Source organism: Mytilus edulis, chromosome 10 (assembly GCF_963676685.1).
Source record: "Mytilus edulis chromosome 10, xbMytEdul2.2, whole genome shotgun sequence".
Lineage (NCBI taxonomy): Eukaryota > Metazoa > Mollusca > Bivalvia > Mytilida > Mytilidae > Mytilus > Mytilus edulis.
The window spans coordinates 22641165-22662654 of NC_092353.1; the positions used below are offsets into that span (position 1 = coordinate 22641165).

The 21490-nt window shown below is 31.4% G+C and overlaps 2 protein-coding genes across 3 annotated transcripts in view; both read left to right on the plus strand.

Annotated features, from left to right (window-relative positions):
• Positions 1 to 21490, plus strand: part of LOC139490679 (glucose dehydrogenase [FAD, quinone]-like) — a 542951-nt gene that overhangs the window by 148875 nt on the left and 372586 nt on the right. The gene's annotated exons all lie outside the window — the stretch shown is intronic.
• LOC139490677 (zinc finger-containing ubiquitin peptidase 1-like) lies at positions 135 to 19860 on the plus strand. 2 transcript variants are annotated; one of them, XR_011656373.1, is made up of 10 exons: positions 138 to 282; positions 2807 to 3785; positions 4496 to 4596; positions 5306 to 5474; positions 7785 to 7973; positions 8517 to 8685; positions 10202 to 10329; positions 15043 to 15260; positions 15883 to 16543; positions 16587 to 17171. XR_011656373.1 is itself a non-coding variant. In XM_071277594.1 (9 exons), the coding sequence occupies exons 2-9, from the start codon at positions 2810 to 2812 to the stop codon at positions 15916 to 15918; spliced, it is 1986 nt and encodes a 661-aa protein (XP_071133695.1). In that variant the 5' UTR covers positions 135 to 282; positions 2807 to 2809; the 3' UTR covers positions 15919 to 19860. The 2 variants fall into 2 exon arrangements, 1 of the variants encoding a protein (XP_071133695.1); XM_071277594.1 differs by having other exon boundaries at positions 135 to 282; positions 15883 to 19860.

Sequence of the window (21490 nt, forward strand, 5' to 3'; positions counted from 1 at the left end):
AATTCAGAAGAGTTTTTAATGTATTATTTTCTTTTATTAAAAGACAACTAAAATAGTTTCATTTAACAATTTCTTTTGTTATCTGTAATCATCAAATAAGTAAGCAGGGTGTTTTTAATATACGCATTAAAATCAACACTTTCTTGTACCACTATGAATAAATTGACAGAAATTTTCTTACACAATCTGTGAATTTACTTTCATTTTCTCATTTACTCTAAACAATTTACACCATAATCTATATTGACTGTAAAGAAAGAGGAACACTGAAATAATTTAAAGGTATAACAAGGTCCATTTAAAAAATGGAAATTGGTTGAATCAGGGATAAATTCTTTTAATATTTTCTTCATTTATCAACATTGTCATATGCTAGAACTTAAACAAAATATTTTATTCCATTGCATGTTGATTTTGATAGCGAAATCAACATTTGATTGGTTGAAACTCTCACACGTGACATCGAACAAAACATCATATTCCCCTGTGAGTATCTAATTCGGAAATTTATTATTATTATCCCCTCCGAGTATCATATATTCCCCTCTGAACGTCCAGATTGCCTTGTGCGACGTTACCCACGGTTAATGTTTTAATAAAATATTTTGATAGGGTTTATTTTAAAAATTATTTCAATCTAAAAGCAAATAGAAAAGAATAAACAATTAATTAACTTTAAATAGGTACTGATTATCATTTTGTATGTTGTGTTTATAGTTCTAAAACAAAACGAATAAGAAAACAATTATGTAAATTTATGTATAAGTAAAAAAAAAAGTATAGGCAGTGGAATAAAACATTCATTTCCCTTGGTATGATATTTCTTGGGTGAACAAATCTTCATATTTCCCTCAGGCACGGGAAATAAATGTATAATGTTGGGTCTAGTCCAAATAATTATGACGTCCTGAGGCCACAATTAAAATTATTTTGGTTTGCCCAAACCCTACCCAAAGGTTGAGACAGTGGGTAGGTAGGTAGGCATTTTCTTTTTTTTTTCAAATAGAGAAATTGAAGTATCTGGTTTTTATTAGTCTTCATGCCTATCTGATTAAAAAAAAAAACTTCTTCAAATCAGGACAATAAAAGAATTTGAGTAGGCAGCTTTTTTCTGGGTAGGTAGCGTTTGGGCAAACAAACCTATTCTTTTTTATGGCCTGAGAGGCTATTATATTTTATTGCTAAGTCGTCTTACAGCATGTACAGCAACATCAAATAAAAAAAATAATAATAGGTTAGCCCTTTCAAGACATTATTATAAGGCACTGGCTACGTGGTTACTTGGAAATGTAACAATAATGAAAAATATTATTGTAACATTGGAGACTAATTGCCAAAATACAGGTTTGGGTAAGGATCCGATTAATTACGGCAATTAGTCTCTAATGTAACAATAATATTTTTATTATTGTCACCATGGTTACATTTCCAGGTAACCGTAGCCAGTGCCTTATAATAATTTGTACTAGTAGTAGTACCAATCATATCATACAATAATAAATCATGTAAATATCAAAGTATCAAAAGTCACAGACTATAGGGATACAGTACGTGCTATACTGACGCCACAAATATCATGAAATTATCATGAACATGATGAATATGAACTACATGATTGTTCAATAATGTCGAAAGTTCAAGTGTCGCAAATTCTCAGGTCAGGTGTCACAGATTCCTAAATAGTCAGGTGTCACAGATTCCTAAATAGCAAAAAGGTCTTTTACAAATGATAAAGTCATCATGGGCTTCTCTGTAATTTTTGCACTTTCCCTTTCATGTTTTATGTCACAATGTTTTATATGTCATGTGTACATGTATATGTTAGTCTACGTATAATCTGATAATGTCACAATAAGAACTGATTGTTCAATGACATCATTTACATCAATTGATCTCATAATAATTCCTCATTTGGAAGACTAATTTTATTTGTGTAACATTGCAGAAAGCACAAAATCAGGTACATGTACATGTATACCAGTATCATCACTCAGACACAGCAGATTTCACTGTAGCCTTTAATGCTCAATTCTGCTGCTCCACATAAACAACTGTTATAATAGTCATGAAGTAAAGGTTATGACCTAGTGATGCTTACATTTGCAGATAATGTTGTTCTTTTCATTGTTTTCATCATCTGGAAATGCTATAGATCACAAGTTTAATTGTTATTTTAGCATGCAAAAGCTTTAGAATTATTGACCACCATTCAGTGGAGGATCCAGAACTTTTTATAAGGGGGGCCCACTCCAGTCAAGCTTCGGCTTTTACCTATATATAATTAAACAAATTTTTCCCACAAAGGGAGGGGGCCTTGGACCCGTAAGGCCCTCTGGATCTGCCTGTAATATCTGTGATTATACTCATAAACCTTTGGGACATTGATGTATTACGTAATGTCACTACATTGATGCCAGTTGTATTTTGTTAGTCATTATTAAAAAAACATCTGAATAATCAAGTCTTGCTTAGATCTTTCAATGGCGGTGAGAATGGGTGAAATTTTACCCCATGCATATACCTTAAGAATTGCTATAGGTGAAAAACAATCCCACAGTTCAGTTACATGTTCATGATGTACATGATATAGTTGTACATGTTGTAAAGTGTTATACAGATTAAAAGTTACTAATTTTAAACTATGTTTTTGATATTTTGACATGTTTGATACTGAAATGACTAGAAAAATTTTATTCATAGTCTTAGAATTAGTTTGTTCAATTCATTTGATATGAGATAACTAGTGCATGTAGTGAGGAATAAGTATTTCATAAGTTTGTTAATTTTGGATATTTTTTTTTTGCAGATAATGGCTGAAGGTGGGAAAAGCAATGATGACTATGATACCTTTACCTGTTTAATTTGTGGTCAGAATGGTTTCACAGAACCTCAGATGAGAGAACATGTTATGATGGAGCATGTTGAACAAGAAGTATATTGTCCATTTTGTGATTTGGGAGGGATCACGGCCAATGAAATGAATCTACATATCAATAAAGCTCATTTAGACGAATGTTTTAGTCCTGATGGTGCTAGTGGGACAGATTTTGAATTTCAGGAGGGGACTAGTGATAGCGGTTGTTGTAGTCCGATAGAAAAAGATGTAAAAAAACCAACGAATGGTATTTTAGGTTCAATGGATTGCTCAACAAGTAAAGTGCTAAGTTCTGATCCTGAAAGTCTCGGTAAAAAGAAGAGTAGACTGTGTTTAAATGTTGCTTCTGTGTCAGGAATAGTACACACAAATAACAATGAAAGAAATCCTGTATTAGCTAGTGTTGTGAGTGACAGGGGTGCTGTTCAGAATGGTCGGAATGTTCCCCCGGCTAGAGCAGGAGGCTCAGGGGACCAGGGATTAATAATTCCAGATATAAATGACAATGTTGAACCAGATATCAATTCCAACATTCCTTCAGAGTTTACATGTCCACTTTGTAGATACTGCACAGATTCTGAAGGTCAGATTCAATCCCATGTAAACAGTGAACATGTTGACATTCTTAGTCCAGAGAATGGTCTAGACGGAGGTGATGATGATTCAAGGTATATGTGTCCCATTTGTACAATGTCTTTCTTTTCATCTCAAGAACTTCAGGTTCATGTGAATGCTAAACATATGGACATCTTAAGCCCAGATAAATCCAATCGATGGTCAGATGGGACAGATAATATTAATGGTAGTGCTGAGGATATACATATATGTCCAATGTGTGATGAGGAATTTCATGAGACAGCTTTGTTAGAGATACATGTAAATGGACATTTCTCAGCAGAACAAACCCCAGGTGAAAAATTGTAGACTTTAAGTTATTATTATCCAAATCAGTAAAATTGACACTTTTCTTTTTTTTTTTTTAGAATTACAGAAAAGTTTCAGAAACATCTGGGCTGTTAAATAAAAACAATATTAAAAAAAGAAAACAACAACAGTTGATACTTGATTAAAAAGGGTTAAACAGTTAATTATAAAAGGAATTAAAACATAAACTTTGCATTCATCATGTTCATTATATTAAGTTTGAGTGTTGAGAGTCATAAGCTTCAGTATGATGGTAAATACAACTGCATGAAATGTTATGAAAAATGTTATTGATATAACATTAAGAAGATCATCGATCATAAAGATGTGGCTTAATTACAAATGAGACAACTTTCCACCAGATATCAAATAACATAGAAGTTTACATCTATAGGTCCCTTTACAGCCTTCAACAGTGTGCAAAAACCCATATGCTTTGTTAACATAGTGACTGTCATTGATGATGCACACCTATATTGATGATATTCATGATACTGATTTAATAGTTGATAATATATGAAGTTAACTTCGCATTGTAAGATAATGGATTGTATGGATATATATTTATGTACAACTTTGATAAATATAATAACTGATTATTCACTTTTACTGATGCTATAAGTACTGGTTATTATGCATACCACTTTCATTTTAAATAGAGTTTTACTTATGTTTAGTTTGATATATTTTTTGTAGTTTTAATTAGAGAAATAAATGATATGGCTGTTGCTGAGGAGTTAATGAAAAATGAAACAGATGAGAAAGAACGAGAAGAAAAGGATTTCCAAGCTCTTCAGGTAAATTTGCATACAGATCTAGTTTTATGATTATATATTTATGAATATTTAAGTAGTAGCCAATTAGCTTCTAATAAGTGGTTGGAGTGTCTATTACATTTATTCTCCTTGGATTTTAGGGTTAAAAGTACAATTGAATATTGGAGCCAATAACAGTTAAGTAATATTACATCATATTCTTTACCTGTGATTTGTGAGTACACACAACATAGTTCATTGGGATGCAGATTTTGTTACATCCTATTTATGTCGAGCAATTGATTGATGATTTATACTCTGATATCCATTTTACAAAATGATGTGTGTGTATTTCTACATAAAAATAAGGAGACATGATTTTATCGATATCATATTGAGAAAAATATTGACCAAAGGGCAAGGATATAAAAAAAACACAGGTTACCATAAAATAGAGAAAGGAAATGGGGAATGTGCCAAAGAGACAACAACCCGACCATAGAGCAGACAACAGCAGAAGGTCACCAACAGGTCTTCAATGCAAAGAGAAATTCTCGCACCCAGAGGCCCCTAAACAAATATTTACTGGTTCAGTGATAATGAACACCATACATGTATGTACTGCTTTCAACAATTTGATCAACAGCTTTTTCTTACTCAAATGATTTCAAATTCAAAATATCAAAAGTTATTATGATATTTTTTGAAAAACATGATGGTCCTCATTGGTTTTTTTTATATATACATTCAGAACATGTATGGGATGACTGAAGGAAAAAACTATAAGAAGCAGTATGAGAAGAATTTAGGAAAGGCTGTATTTAGAGGAGATATAACTATTGGAGAATACCATCAACAGGTAGCCAACATGAAAGGCAGAGATTTACATGGTGTTGATGATGGACATTCCTGTACCAAAGGTATGTGGATTCATTATTATTCCTGTCACACCAAATTTTAATGATGTTCAACGCAGGACAAATTTGGTTGGACTTGTTGGCAAAATGTTGTACAACTATGATAACCACAAAATCAAATATCCACAAAAATATTTTTAATCCATGAAAATTTGTATCCACAAATAATAAATGAACTCACAGTATTTAGTATTAAGTTACACTTGGTATCTTTTTTGTCTGTTTTTTCAATTTCATGTTATATTTATATAGAATTACTTGTTATTCATCATCTAATATTGTATTTCTACAAATAAATCATGTATTTCCTGACAGTTGTCTCCCTTAGGCCATAAAAAAGAAAAGGTTTGTTTGCCCCCTACCTGCCCAGAAAATAGCTGCCTATTCAAAATCTTTTATTGTCATGATGTGAAAATACTTTAATGCCCGCTGTAGCGGAGGGGGCATTAAGTTTTACCCTTGTATGTCTGTACTTCCCTACGTCCCAAAGTTGGTTTCCGTTCTCTAATTTTAGTTTGCCTCAAACAAATGTTATAAAACTTATACACAATGCTAACTAATACAATATACAGATCAAGAGTGCATTTGTTTCTAACCAAAAATTTTGTCATCGATGACTATCGTTTAGTAAACGTTAAGCTGCTTGAAACAAATACATCATTTAATAAACTTTATCGACCCCAAAAAGTGAGACAGAAATAGATTACACTCACGAACTGTAAACAAACAGGTAAAAGTGCGGGAAATGAATAACCAGGACTTTGCGAAAACAACACGTGCTCGTAATTATTTAAATGACAGATGCAGAAACAAATTTATCGTTTACACATCTCAACGATAAAAGATCAACGACTACGCGAATATTTTGCGCCTACATTGTTTATGTGAACGATGTCAATGTTGACCAAAACATGTAAAAAAACAAATGGATTAAACGACTATGCGCTTGATCATTTACATCATTTAGGTTAGAAACAAATGTGCTCCAAGTTGAAATTTTTGGGCCATCACTTTAACTGTTCTAGAGTTATCCCCTTTTCAAATGGAAAAATTGCTGAAAAATTTCAAAAATATCAATCAAGTAAATTTTGTTTTAAATTGGAGATATCTTCCTTTGTCCATAATTAAAGTTGAATCAACTACAATCAATGCTTTTTAAAATCTTCTTTGAAAATTGGAGTTATCTTTCTTTATCCAGAATGGTAGTTTAATCAACTAAAACCAATGCTTTATACAATGCAATATTCATTTTTACTACCAACTGATAAATTACAATAAATTAAAGCAGTCTTTACCATTCAGTGCTCACAAGCATTTGAATAATCATTCTAGGGTTATGCCCCTTAACAAATGGAAAAATTGTTGAATTCATTCATTTCTGTTCTTTTAACATAAAAGAGGGATGAAAGATACCAAAGGGACAGTCAAACTCATAAATCGAAAAGAAACTGACAATGCCATGGCTAAAAATGAAAAAGACAAACAGACAAACAATAGTACACATGACTCAACATAGAAAACTAAAGAATAAGCAACACGAACCCCACCAAAAACTAGGGGTGATCTCAGGTGCTCCTGAAGGGTTAGCAGATCCTGCTCCACATATGGCACCCCATGTGGTGCTTATGTGATAACAAATCCGGTAAATAGTCTAATTCGGTAGGTCGCATTAATTCATCTTTAGTTTGTCTCAACTATATTTAATGCGTATTACCACTATACTTAGTTTAAATTCAAATTTTGGCAGCTTCACTATTACAGTTCTTGAGTTCTGTCCCATTATAATCTATATGCTATGGGGGTATGGACACATCCCTATTTTTTTTTTATTCAGATAGGCATGAAGACTAATAAACATCCAAAACTTGAATTTCTTTTTGCAAAAAAAAATTTAAATGCCTACCAACCTACCCACTGTCTTGATGTTGGGTAGGGTATGGCAAACCAAAATATTTTTAAGTGTGGCCTTACATATCATTTTGTCTGCCTTTGCTTATAACCGGTTACTTGAAAACCATATTGGAGAGACAGAAGTCTCAACACAAATATTCTTTGCTCATCATTTCAATTTTATGCAAAAATGCTAGGATAGTAAGTACAATTAACTTGCATTTTTTTTAGCAAAACTTTCTTATTTTTGGTCTATTGATATAAGCAATATACATATATGAATAACAAAATATTTGATGAATATTTTATTAAGACAGCAACCCAACTGTTGAGCAACCAATAAAAATCAAAAGACTTCTTTAATCTGATGAGTTGTTGTATTCATGTATATTGATCGTTTTGTGTAATATTTTTATTTTGTAGATGTTATAGAGAGAATAAGTAAATATGATGCTCAGCTGAGTAACATAACAAACTTTTGGTTATGTACAGATATAATGCATTATGCTGCATCATATGGAGATAAAGGATGGGGGTGTGGCTACAGAAACTTCCAGATGTTGTTGTCGTCTCTGGCAACCAACCCAACTTACTGTAAAATACTGTTTAATGGTAAGACGAATACTGTAAAATACTGTTTATTGGTAAGACAAATATTGTAAAATACTGTTTATTGCATTTGGTAAGAAAATTACAATTTCACTGAGATATTTTTTTCTAAACCTTTTTACTGCCCTTTTATTATGCCCCATTTATGGACATTATGTTTTCTAGTCTGTGTGTCCGTTCATTCATCCTTCCGTTTGTCCTTCTGTCCCACTTCAGGTTACAGTTTTTGGTCAAGGTAGTTTTTTATGAAGTTAAAGTTCAATCAACTTGAAACTTAGTATTTAGGTTCCCTGTGTTATGATCTTACTAATTTTTATGCCCAATTAGAGTATTAATCCCAATTTAAGGGTCCACTGAACATAGAAAATGATAGTGCGATTGGGGCATCTGTGTACTATGGAAACAAAAATGTTTCCAAGTCAACAAGCATTTTTTATGCTGTTACTGAACCACAAAATGTATATAAAAAATGTGAAAGGACACAAAACATTGTAAAATGGCTATATCTTGATACAATACTACCATATTTTATTTTGACTATTATAGGCAAGCCACAGATTCCATCTATTCCAAAAATCCAAAGATTGATAGAAGCTGCCTGGGAGAAAGGCTTTGATAAACAAGGTTGTGAACAGCTCGGTGGTCGTGTGGTAGACTCTACAAAGTGGATTGGTGCCACTGAAATAGCTGCCACACTCTTCTCACTCAAGGTCAAGTAAGTTTATAACTGAAGATAAAGGTTGAAACAGAATTAGATTGATTACTGGCGGTATAACATGGACCAGATAAGTGTCTTCAGTATACTACCTGTTCACTGCATGTAAATAGATATACAATAGTAGGTCGACCAAGGTCAGAAAAATATATTAGATAGTTTTTGATGAAACTGAATTCCAATCAACTTGAAACTTAGTACACATGTTCCCTATGGTATGATCTTTCTAATTTTAAAGCCAAATTAGACTTTTGACCCCAATTTCACGGTCCACTGAACATAGAAAATGAAAGTGCAAGTTTCAGGTTAAAGTTTTTGGTCAAGGTAGTTTCTGATGAAGCTGAAGTCCAATCAACTTGAAACTTAGTACACATGTTGCTTATGATATGATCTTTCTAATTTTAAAGACAAATTAGACTTTTGACCCCAATTTCACGGTCCACTGAACATAGAAAAGGAAAGTGCAAGTTTCAGGTTAAAGTTTTTGGTCAAGGTAGTTTTTGATGAAGCTGAAGTCCAATCAACTTGAAACTTAGTACACATGTTGCTTATGATATGATCTTTCTAATTTTAAAGCCAAATTAGACTTTTGACCCCAATTTCACCGTCCACTGAACATAGGAAATGAAAGTGCAAGTTTCAGGTTAAAGTTTTTGGTCAAGGTAGTTTCTGATGAAGTTGAAATCCAATCAACTTGAAACTTAGTACACATGTTCCCAATGGTATGATCTTTCTAATTTTAATGCCAAATTAGATTTTTTACCCAATTTCACGGTCCATTGAACATTGAAAATGATAGTGCGAGTGGGGCATCTGTGTACTTTGGACACATTCTTGTTTGTATAAGGCTTAGTAAATAAGAACATGGAAGATTCACTGAGCACTTCAACTGTTTTGTGCCGAAAACAAAAAAAATATATTTTATTCTTACATTGACCTGATATTGAATTGAATATTAATTTGCATGCATTTTACACATAATTTGCCTTGGATACAGTCAGAACCATATAAATTCATTCAATAAACTATTGGTTCAGTTTTCAGTTTTGTCATTTAATGGATGGAAATTGGAATGTTCCGTTTGTCTGGTGCATTTCATAGCTTAAGTCAAACAGCATAAAAACAAAACACTTAAACAACAATTTAAGCAATATCTGTATCACAAAAAGTTAAAAATTCTTCTAAAAAATGTTGTCATGTTGATCTCAATAGTATTTCATTAGAAAGTAAGCATGTTTTCTTGTTTGCATTGTTGAACATTTGTCATTTTGGTTCCTTTTATAGCTGACTATGCTGTATAGGCTTTGCTCATTGTTGAAGGTCGTACAGCGAAATATATTTGTTAATTTCTGTGTCATATGGTCTCTTGTGGAGAGTTGTCTTATTGACAATCATACCACATCTTCTTTTTTTATATTAGCTAGTCAAGATACACTATTTGGACCAGCTGATGTTGAATAGATAAAAATAGTAGAAAAATGTACCAATTATAATACCCAAGATATTTATTTTATAGATGTAGATTATTAGACTTCCATAGCCCATCAGGACCACAAGGAACACATCCCAGGCTGTTCCAATGGGTAAAGGATTACTTTCAACAACCAACCATGTTTAAACCACCTCTGTATCTACAACACCAAGGTAACATTGTGTGCTTGTTCTCATTGTGGAACGCAATGTTTTAATATTAAAATTGAGAATGTAAATGGGGAACATGTGAAAGAGAAAACAAACCGACCAACTAGTAGACAACAGCCGAAGACCACCAATGGGTCTTCAAGCCAGGTAGAAAATCTTGCACCGACGTGGTCCTCAGCTGGCCCCGAAACTAAATTGTGTACTTCTTTGTTGGTTTGAATTCTGATCTATATGATATCTCAATCATGGTGAATACTAAAAAACAGTATAAAGAAATAAAGTGATTTATTCAGGAGGACAATTGTGTTTGTGGGAGGGATAAATTAAGATGAGATTGCTGAAAGTTGATATGCATCAATTGATAGATATCGATAGAAAAGAGATTGGGTAAATGACAATTAGACATTTACATAAAAAGAAATAACCAGCTTCTGTAACCAATTACCATACTTAAGGGCATTTCAAACAGTAACAAGTAATCAGAAACCAAATTTGTGGAAAAATTACTACTTCATCAAATTGTCCATGGGATTTATTAATTAACCCTTTCAAGGCGAACAATGCGTTGAGGCATCCCCGTAGCCAGGCCGAACAATGTGTTGAGGCATCCCCGTAGCCAGGCCGAACAATGCTTTCAGGCATAGACAATCACGTGATAATCATATTTTTCTTGTCTTTTAACTCATTTCCCCCCGTAAATCTATGTTTAACCTATACATATATAGGTTTTCAGGAAGCTTGTATATCACAGTTAAAGAATACCAATTATGACTGAATTTGATACCTTATATATACTTCAATACAATGAAAGATCGGTAGCGTCAACAAACAAAATAAGCCGCCGCCATTTTGTACAAAAACATGTGATGCGAACATGTGACTTTTTTCGTCGAGAAAAGGTTATTTGGAAGGAAAGTTAAATTAGGTTTCATGAATATTTTGATTGACAATATGATACAAATTACGAAAAACGATTTTAACAATTGCACGGAGAATAAAATCAATTAATAATCCGACTTCCGTCGGCGCGGTAATTGGATTTTTCCCACGAGTGCAAAAGGTCGCACTCCTTTTATGGAAGTTCTACATAAAACAATCCAATCACATTCCTCTCTCACTTGCCGATGTCAAGGACGCATAATTATAGTAAATATTAGTAAAATGTCGTTTCATGGTCTGTATCGTGTCTGTAACATTCTGAGACATAAAAATGTCCGATAGTTTTGAGAACGAGTTTGAGGGATTTTTGGTGGGAGAAGTAGATCTTCTTGGTCAACGGTATGAAATGCATTGACCTCAAAATGACATCGGTGATGATTTCATGATCACTCGTGAAATGATGTTGAAAGAGAAGGGGTCAGCGAACTTTCAGATGAAAATAATGACAGCTGACAGATGTAAATAATGCCCCTGATATGTCCCCCAACAATGACTGATGGCACCAAGGATTTTATATATTGAAATTTGAAAGAGGTCTTCCCCATTTATCCCAGAAGTAACTGCCTAACTGGTCCACAAAACATATGAGACCCAAAGAAGGATATTTTTTCCAGATGTTTCTATCTGACAACCAAATAATTGATAGTTATAATTAGATAAGATAAGACATTTTATTCCAAAGATAGGATATTTTGATTCCAGAGATAAGATATTTTTATTCTAATTAAAGGGCCCATGAAGAGCAAAGTAATATTGCAATGATTTGATAATTAACATAAAACCGGTAATGTTTTTATAAATCATATATAAATATGAATATAATCATCTCAATTTTAAGATGTTAAACCGCAGCCAGATCAGAGCCACACACATATATTAGAGTAAAAAAGCCATAACAATTATGTTTTTATTTTAACAGGCAATTATTCTCATATTCAATATATATGTACATTGCCGGAAAATAAAATATAATTGTATGAGCTTTAGAATTTAGGACAAAAATGTTATATTTTCTGACAATGTACATATATTGTTTTTATCCTGAAATTTATTTATCCCAACACTTGAAGGCTTTATCATGTTTATAGTTATTAAAAATATAAGTCATGGTCTCTTATTTATCAAAGAAATGGACGAAATTATGCAGATAATAAGGTATCTTCACTTCACTGCTACGCACCAGGGAGGTGAGCAAAGATGGGAGACTAATAATGATGTATCTTACAAACTCAGAAATTAAAGACCCCCTTAACAGACAAAAAATGAGAGACCAACATGTCCCCAAACGATAGGTGGCGATTCATGATATCTTACAAAGGGAGGGATGCATTCAAGCAATTCATGCCTTCTAAAACAAAGAAATGGGCCATCAAACTTTGGGTTTTGGTAGCGTCAGACATGGTGTATGTCATATTGTGAAATCTACCATGTCAAGACAGATCAAACACATGTAGGTTAACTCTGTTTGCCAGTAGACTTTGGGAAACAAGATAAGGTGTCACATATGCTGGGCTAGGGTAGCTATTAAAGGTACACAGGAAAAAAAGGTTTGAAAATATGGTTGTGTTGAATGTAGAAAACCACTTTGCCTACCCCATTGCTTCACTGTCTCCCACTCAGTCAAAAATTAAACTTCTTAAATTAACAGTTACTTTGTTACAATTTTTAATTTGAAAGGATATTATATACACATAATTTGTTGAAAAGGTTTTCACAGATAAGTTGTTGAAAGGATATTCATAATTTATATTTGTTGTTACAGTTGACATTTTCATTTAATTTTTTTTTTTAATAAGGAACATTAAATTATTTTCATCATTGAACAATACAAAACCAAAGACAGTGGAAATTGTAGCATCCCATGGAGTCAGGACACTTATAATAAATAATTTTAAAAATAAATCATTGACTTTTTTAAAGTAATTTTATTTTTAAAAGTTCATGATTGTCTTTCAACATTTAATTATGTCTCACTTAATTTATCAACACATTATTAAAGTGTTAAATGTACATGGATAAGTGTGTCAGGTCATCTTACATTTAATTAATATTTCCATGCACTCAGTGGTTTGATACAAAAAAAAACAGAAAAAAATATTTGCACATTAAAAAAAAAAGCACATATTAATCTCAAAAGTTTTGATTTTACCAGAAAAAAATATCATTAGATATCTCCATTAAAATATTAAAAATTCCACAAAAGATCCCAATAGTCAATTTAGATCAATATTCATGCAAAAATTCAAAGAAAACATCGGACTAAGAAAGACAACTCCAACTTATCCAGGGACACAACTTCCTATCTGGTGATTGCATTGTACAGGTAAAAAAATGGCCGCCGCGGATTTGTCAAACCATTTTTATTCGTATTTATTCTGACTAATAAGCTAGAATTTTGACTCTGGAGTTATTTTTTCTATAAAACTATGATAAAGGAACACTCGAAATTGTTAATTACCATTTGTATTGTTAATTTAGAAGATCGGAGGCAAAAATATAAACCGGTCACAAAAAAAAATAGATTTCTCAAATCAAACGTCATTTTCTTTCCACAAAAGGTTAAAAAAAATCAAAAGTAGGTATTGTCATGTAAATTTATTTATATTGCAACACTCCTTTCATACTTAAGTGTAACAATATCGAGTTTGAAACCGATTTGATGAGAAACAACAAAGATACACACGTTTTTATTAAAACGTCATTTTTTTCCCATTCACACGTCAAATTAATTCAGGCCAGGCAAACTGCGCGCGGAAATTTGATCAGGTCACACAACGTCGCGGAAAAAAACAATTCAGTAAGGAAAGTGTTATATACAATGGAAGATAAACCTGTATATATTTAAGCAAGTCAAATTTACTTAAGGGAGCAGAAAATTTCTGTTATCAATAAATTTCTCGAAAAGTAAGTTTTGACTGTATATATTTCTTTACTTATTTCAATAGTGCATATCAAACTTAGTGCAAAACTTTAAGAAAAATAGATAAGAGATCTTTTCTTTATTGTATGCCTTAAATCGCTCAAAATAGACATATACATTGCAACTGTGAAGCAAAGGTATTAATCAATTATGTATGGAAATTTACATCAATATATAGGCAAACCACAACAAACACAAAGACACAATTAAACACTGTGCATATAATTTTAAAATCAGGTGACAATCATACATTAGAAGCCAGTAGATTATAAGCCTCCATACCAATGAACATGAAGTCATAAATTTTTATAGACCTAGCCTCTCACACATCACATCCTAATTTATTCAAATTTGTTCATGGCCTTTATTTTCAAAAATATGCTAATAATATGGGATGCGAGGAACTATATTTGTTATTTATAGAATGAATAGGTAAACAGGTCATATATTTAACTTGAAAATGTCATTCATGCAAAATCTCCTCCTAAGCTATCAAAGCTGAGGGGGTGATTCCCTCTTTGGGGGTTTCAGAGGTTGGCAGGTATGGAATGGTTCTTATATACACTACAGCACAGGTGGATTTTGCTTTGTCCACCCCTCCACAGTGGGAGTTGGCACCGGGTGGGCAAAATTTCTAGCTTGTCCACTCTGGCCACCCATAGGAGTGGACATGCAATTTCTTTTGATTAATCAAAAGACTTGCAAGTACAATTAATTGAAAAATGCAGATAAGCATTTGTAATCAATATTTTTTTACAAAAAAGGAGATTATAGCTAGAGTGGGCTGTCCACTGTGGGCAGTTAGAAAATGCAAAATCCACACAGGCTGTTGTGTACATAAAACGTTTATCTTGCAGGTCACAGTAGAACTATAGTAGGAGTAGAGGAATTAACAGATAAATCATTACGTTTGTTAATCTTTGATCCAAGCACCTCAAAGAAGCAGATGCAGCAATTCCTTACAGTTATTAATAGTACAATTATGAGAACCATAAGGAGAACAGAACATGGACTCCGAGCCAAACAGTATCAAATTGTAGCTGTTGAGGGATTTGTGGAAGACAAAGAATATGATGTATGACTATTGTTACAATACCAAAAACAAAAAAATATTTTTTTTAAAGAATGAAGACTTATTGTTGTAGTCAAGCATAATCAAGATTCTCAATTTTATATTCATACAATAAAAATAAACATAGAAAAAGGTTCATGTCAATTTATAAATTTTTGGTTTGTATGGCACAGTGATAAATTTAACAACATACACCTCGAAAAAACATCATTTTTTTATGCAATTAGCAAGAAAAGAAATAGGTTTTTGTTTCTGTAATTTGAGATGCATTGGTTGTCTTTTTTTTTAAATTAAGATATGTTACCATATCAAACATGTAGAACAACAAAATATTTGTAAATTCAAAATAATGATGAAATTAAAGAAATCATTGAAGTCAACATTTTTACTTGTTGACAGAAGAATGGTTGAAGTATGTCAGACAGAAAAAAAATTGATTCAGACTTGTGTCATGATTACTTAGTTGATTAAAATTATTCATAATGTAGTTAAAAACTATTGTCTTATCAGTTATAACCTGTCCCAGGGATTCTGTTTTGAATCATCTTAATTAATTCTAGAACATATATAAAAATATCATTTGTTGACTATCATGACTATAAAGAATATTTTTTATATTTTTCAGGAACAGAAGGTATTAAAGTCTGAGAGAGTAAGCTGATACTGGGAGAACTACTGCTATACTGCTTTGCCATGTTCAGATTCTTTGAATTTAATTTAATTTGTTACCAGTTCATGACAAACAAGAACTTGGATTGAAAAGAGACGGAAACCAGTACTGCTCTGTGATCATGACTGAATTGTATTACACAAAATTATAATGTATCTGCACATTACATGTGTTAGTGTAGTCTTTTCGTTTAACTACAATCATATGATTAGCCTAAATGTTTCATCTCAAAATGTTTGTTTGAGGACTGTACAGAATGGCAACATTTGAAAGGGAACATTCAGAACATTCAGAATTATAAACTTTATAGGACATCGTAAGTTTTACTGAAGAATTACAGTAAAAATAAGACAGTATTTGACACCACAAGTTTACCATTGTAAAAGCTTTCATTTTTGTCATCACAGCTGATGTCATACAGCTGTTGTTTTGGTTTATGCACAGTGATCGAATTGTTTTTAACAATTCAGATATTTAAAATTTTCCAAACTAAAAGACTGGTCTATGGAATTTTGACATAAATAACAGCTTTTTGATTAAAGCCAAGACTTTTGATTAAATCTGAACATGAACTTTATACAGTTGTATCTCAAGTTTTTTATTTGAAATTGTTGAGGTTGAACTGCAGGAAAGTTACAAAATTTTATATTTTTAGAAAGGATGGCCTTTTAAAAAAAATATGATAGATATACAGAAGGTAAAAAACCTCCATCAGATCCCTGCATTTTCTATGACAATATAAAGAAACTTTGCATTGTAAAAGGTCTTCACATAATCAGTCAATTCTGTTCCCATAGAAACTTCATAATGCACATATACAGAAATTTGAAACTTAATAATTCTCCCTATTGTGTTGATAAATGATCAGAATAGGTTACATCTTTTTCTTATTCAAAAGAAAAAAAAATCAAACTTGAAATTTAGGTTTTAAGACCACCTGTCTGCTTTTGGAAAGACAAAGGAACTTTATTTGGTGCAGGACTGAACTGTTAATACTAAATATTAGAAATCATGCAATCAGGAATATGTATCATTTCCTTTTTTTTTGGTGATTTTTTTGCACCTCAAATATATAGTGAATGCAAAATGTTGAATTATATTAAACCTAAAGAAGGAAAAAAGAGGTAACTTTTAAATGATTTAAACAAATAGAGTGAAAAGTAATAGAACAAAACCAACACATGACAGCATTTTGAAAATGTCGTTACATTTTGATAGCAAGTTTCAAACCATATTATATAAAACCAAGAATTTGTTAATTAACTTCACTTCATGGTCTTTTGAAACAGTGTATTTTTCATGAAACCAAATTTGAATAAAAAAAATACTTGTAGTTTAAGAACATCTGTATTTTTCATAATTTATGATTCAGGAATGTTAATCTTAAAATATTTTGGGGAAAAAACACCAGTTGTATTTTTATGAGAATATAGATATATTTTTTTTGGCTTAACTATTTTACTTGAATAATTGACTTGAAAACTAAGTGATGTTAAGTAATTGCCATTTAAATGTTATGTTATGCTATACTTGTTATATTTGTGTTAGTACATTATTTGTTGACAAACAACAAATGCTTTAATACTGGCATATATGTATATATTTATGGTGTGTAATATTAAGTCAAAAATATTTTTGATGTGATATTTTACTGTGATAAAAGTGTCTGAATAATTAATAATGTTGGCTTAGGAAATGTGATGTGAACTACCTTTTTGGTTTGCCAGAATTCTTTTTTTCTAGGTTTCAATGTGAAAAATACCATGTTCACTGCTCTGAGTCATATTATCTCTTATCATGCTTATAAACAAGTTATTTGGGGAAATGAACAACAAGAGCAAAAGTGTAACCATACATTTTTTGGGTAAAGATTATTTGAAATACAACCCTGATACTCCTTTCTTCATTCTTTTTTTCAAAATTTTTCATGGTTTAGAATTAGATTTGCATTTTAATAAATATCTTTATAACTAATAGATGCATTTTTTATCAAATAAACATACTATTGTTATAAGATCATAGGGACTACATAATATTGCATTGTAATTCACATCAGGAAAAGAATTCTTCTGTTTTCTGTGACTGTCACAGGAAAAGTAAGAAACTCAGAATATTAGCCAACAAGAAGATATGAAATAAGACTAGGATAAAATGATTATTTCTTTTATAAAAATAATTTTCATTTTTTTTAAACTTAACCAATTTTCCTAATTTGAGTGCATTCAGAAAAATGAAGCTTCAAAGCTTTGCATAAAAGTTCATGTGTTGTGAAAAATGTGAAATATTTTAATTGTATGTACCGGTATTGTTTATTGAGCTATTCCAAGGAAAGCAAGTTGGCATTTACTTGATGAAAGCATTTCTTCACAACTGCATCAAATCAGCAGAAGTAACTAGTATAAAAATACATTTTCTTTAAATTACTCTTTGAAATACAAACCATCCATATGAGTTCACCTAGGCCTTGACCATTTCCTTTTCTTGGAATAGCCAATATTTGTTTGTCTGTGATGGTTTGATGATTGTTCATATAATGGTCAGTTGATATGTTATATATATTATTCTAGTCAGACATTTACTGGAATTGTTATCCATGTTGTAAATAAGAAGTACATTTTGTACTTCAAATTTTGTAACTACAACATACAAATATACAGAATGATGTCAGAAAGTTTCTGATCAAAGTAGAGATTGATTTTTTGTTTGTCTTATTCTAAACATGTTCTTTGTTAATAAATGATATATTAATGACATTAGAACATTGTAATCCTTTTCAATGAGAAATATCAACAGAATATCGGGATTTATTTCTATATGATTTCAGGTGTTTTAAGCATTTTTGTTTACATATAAAATTGAGAATATGACTATTAAATAATTAAATAAGTCAAATAAAGTAACTTAACAAAGGTACCATTATATTATTTGTATCAATATTTGAATTGATTTAACAAACAATTGAACTTTTATGGTATGGTATTATATATGTATGAGCAAATAATTTAATATCTGAGTATGATTGTGCATATGGCAAGGCATTTGGCCTTTCTATCTTATTTAAGATACATATGTCCATGAAATAGTCTTTCATTAAAAATCCATTTTTTAGAAAAGCCACTTTTGTATATATTAATGATATTTCAACATTCCGATCCTTCCCTAGACTACAACAAGACTTAATTAATATTTTAGCAGTCATTACCAATACTTCATGCAATTCATTATTTTCTGTTAATCTCATTTTCAAAAACCTACAATGTTGCAATAATATCTCAGCTTCACATGTAACATATAATGTAATTCTGTAACATATAAGACACTATTACAGCATTACCTCCCTTTCACACTATTATACTGATATTTCAAAACAAATTTCAACGTCCTTTGAATTGCTATATGGCTTTAGAAAATTGTGTATCTGTGATTAAAGTTCATTGCTACAATCCTCTTATAAAATAGGAATGTTGCTACCTTCCAGTAAGGGAAGGAATTTGTTGGTTAGTGATTGACCTTGCTGATAAAGTAAAAATGTGTTTTTTAAGAGATGTTGAAATGAATATTGCAACACTATCTGTATACCTAAATATGATGAAAAGAGACAAGGGAAATAACCAAAAACACTTGAAAGCTTTAAACATTGAAAAAAAGGAAATGCCTCTTGAAAAACAGAGCTAAAACTTATTTTTTTCAAATTTAGATATAAAGACTTTATCCTTTCTTTAGCAGGTTTGCACAAATCTATAGCAACCCAAGAAACTATCAAGCAAATATTGAGTCTTGAAAAAATAGTATTTTGAATCTTTATTAACTTGTAGAAATTTATAAAAAGTATAAAATGACCTCTATCTGTATTTCTTAGTCTTTCTTTATATCTATGATCTGTTGTATTCACACACAGCTTGCTTTCACCAAATAAAACTATTTTTAAACCTTTATGCAGTTTTTCTTTAATTTGTTTACCAATTTGGTGTTAATGGTAGCCAAAAATGACTGTTTGACGCCTGAAGTTAAAGGGGATCACTACCCTCATATGTAGGCTAGTAAACACAATGAAAAAGCCTGGTGTACTTCCAACTAAATAATGGACTTCTTAATAAGAAGAAATTGATATATTTTCAACCAAATTCTACATCTTTCAGTAAATAAACTTCACTTGAACAGATATTAGTCAAGAATGAAATAAAAGTTTATGGTGCTGTTTATCAATACACTTAATTCCATATGCAAGCAAGTTTAGATGATCTAGCTGACTTCAATAAAGAGTTCAGAGATATGACATATGAAGTAAAAAATTGAGGTATGCATGAAAAATATTTTAACCCACTTTTCCTACTTCTTTATCTATTCACAAAAGAATGGGGAATAAGTCCATGTGACACATGACCACTTGCATATATCAAATAAAGTAATAAAAAGAACGGTAAAAGTGACTACCTAAAATTTGTACTGGGTCCGAGTTTTGTGGTAATAAGTATTGTGTAACAGTTTCTTTACATTTGGTTTAGGCAAACTTAAGTTAGACAACAGAAACCCAAAATTCAGCCATTTTTTCCATTTGTTTAGAGGCATTACTCTAGAACAGTAAAAATGACATAACCAAAATTCAAACTTGCTTTGAAATTTGTTGTTATAAGAAGTATGTAATGTGTATAAGTTTCATAACATTTGGTTGTGGACAACAAGTTCAGCATTTTTTTTTCCATTTGTAAAGGGGCATAACTCTTTTTTAACTGTTAAAGTGACACCACCAAAATTATAACTTGATCTGTGTTTTGTGGTAATAAGCTTTGGGTATAAGTTTCATATTTGGTTGGGGCAAACTTAAGTTAGAAATTTAGCAATTTTCCATTTGTCAAGGCCAACAAAATTCTTACTGGATCTGAGTTTTGTGGTAATTAGTATTTCGATTAAGTTTTATATTAATTGGTTGAGGCAAACTAAAATTAGAGAACAGAAACCAACTTTGGGATGTAAAGATGGACAAATTATGTACAGACAAGGGTAAAACTTAATGGCCCTCCACTACGGCTGGGGCGTAAAAAAGAATTTGCTGAAAATTTTGAAGATCCTTTATCTTTCGATACATTTGAAACAAAGTTTGATGCAGACTTGAATCAAAGCCAGATAAGCTTCAAAAGTTAATTCAAACTGTCCTTCTTTTTAATCTGGATACACTTTTCTAATCATTGGCAGCTCCTGTCTGCATTAGATTTGAATTTATTTAACAACTTACAGATGATGAAGGGTATATTTTAATTGTCAAATCCACAATCCCATCCCATCCATCAATCTCACAGAGTCTTTATAATTCAGAACACCTGAGATCACCTCTGATTTTTGGCAGTGTTCATTTTGCTGTCTTAATTTATGTTTTGTAAACTGTTTATCTTTCAGTGATTTTTGCCATGGCTTTGTAAGTTTATCATTGACTTATGAGTTGGAATATCCCTTTGTTATCTCCAGTCTCTTTTTTATTGTAAATTTATCAGTCACGCTTGAAAGGTAGGTGGTTTTCTTTAACTGAATGCAGCACTTTTACTTACATCTAAATGTAGGTCCCATG

Coding starts and splice junctions, on each gene's coding strand:
- LOC139490677 (XM_071277594.1), top strand. CDS start 2,810: ATGGCTGAAGGTGGGAAAAGCAATGATGACTATGATACCTTTACCTGT. Junction 5,475..7,784: donor TGGACATTCCTGTACCAAAG/GTATGTGGATTC, acceptor TTTATTTTGTAG/ATGTTATAGAGAGAATAAGT. Junction 15,261..15,882: donor TGGAAGACAAAGAATATGAT/GTATGACTATTG, acceptor TATATTTTTCAG/GAACAGAAGGTATTAAAGTC.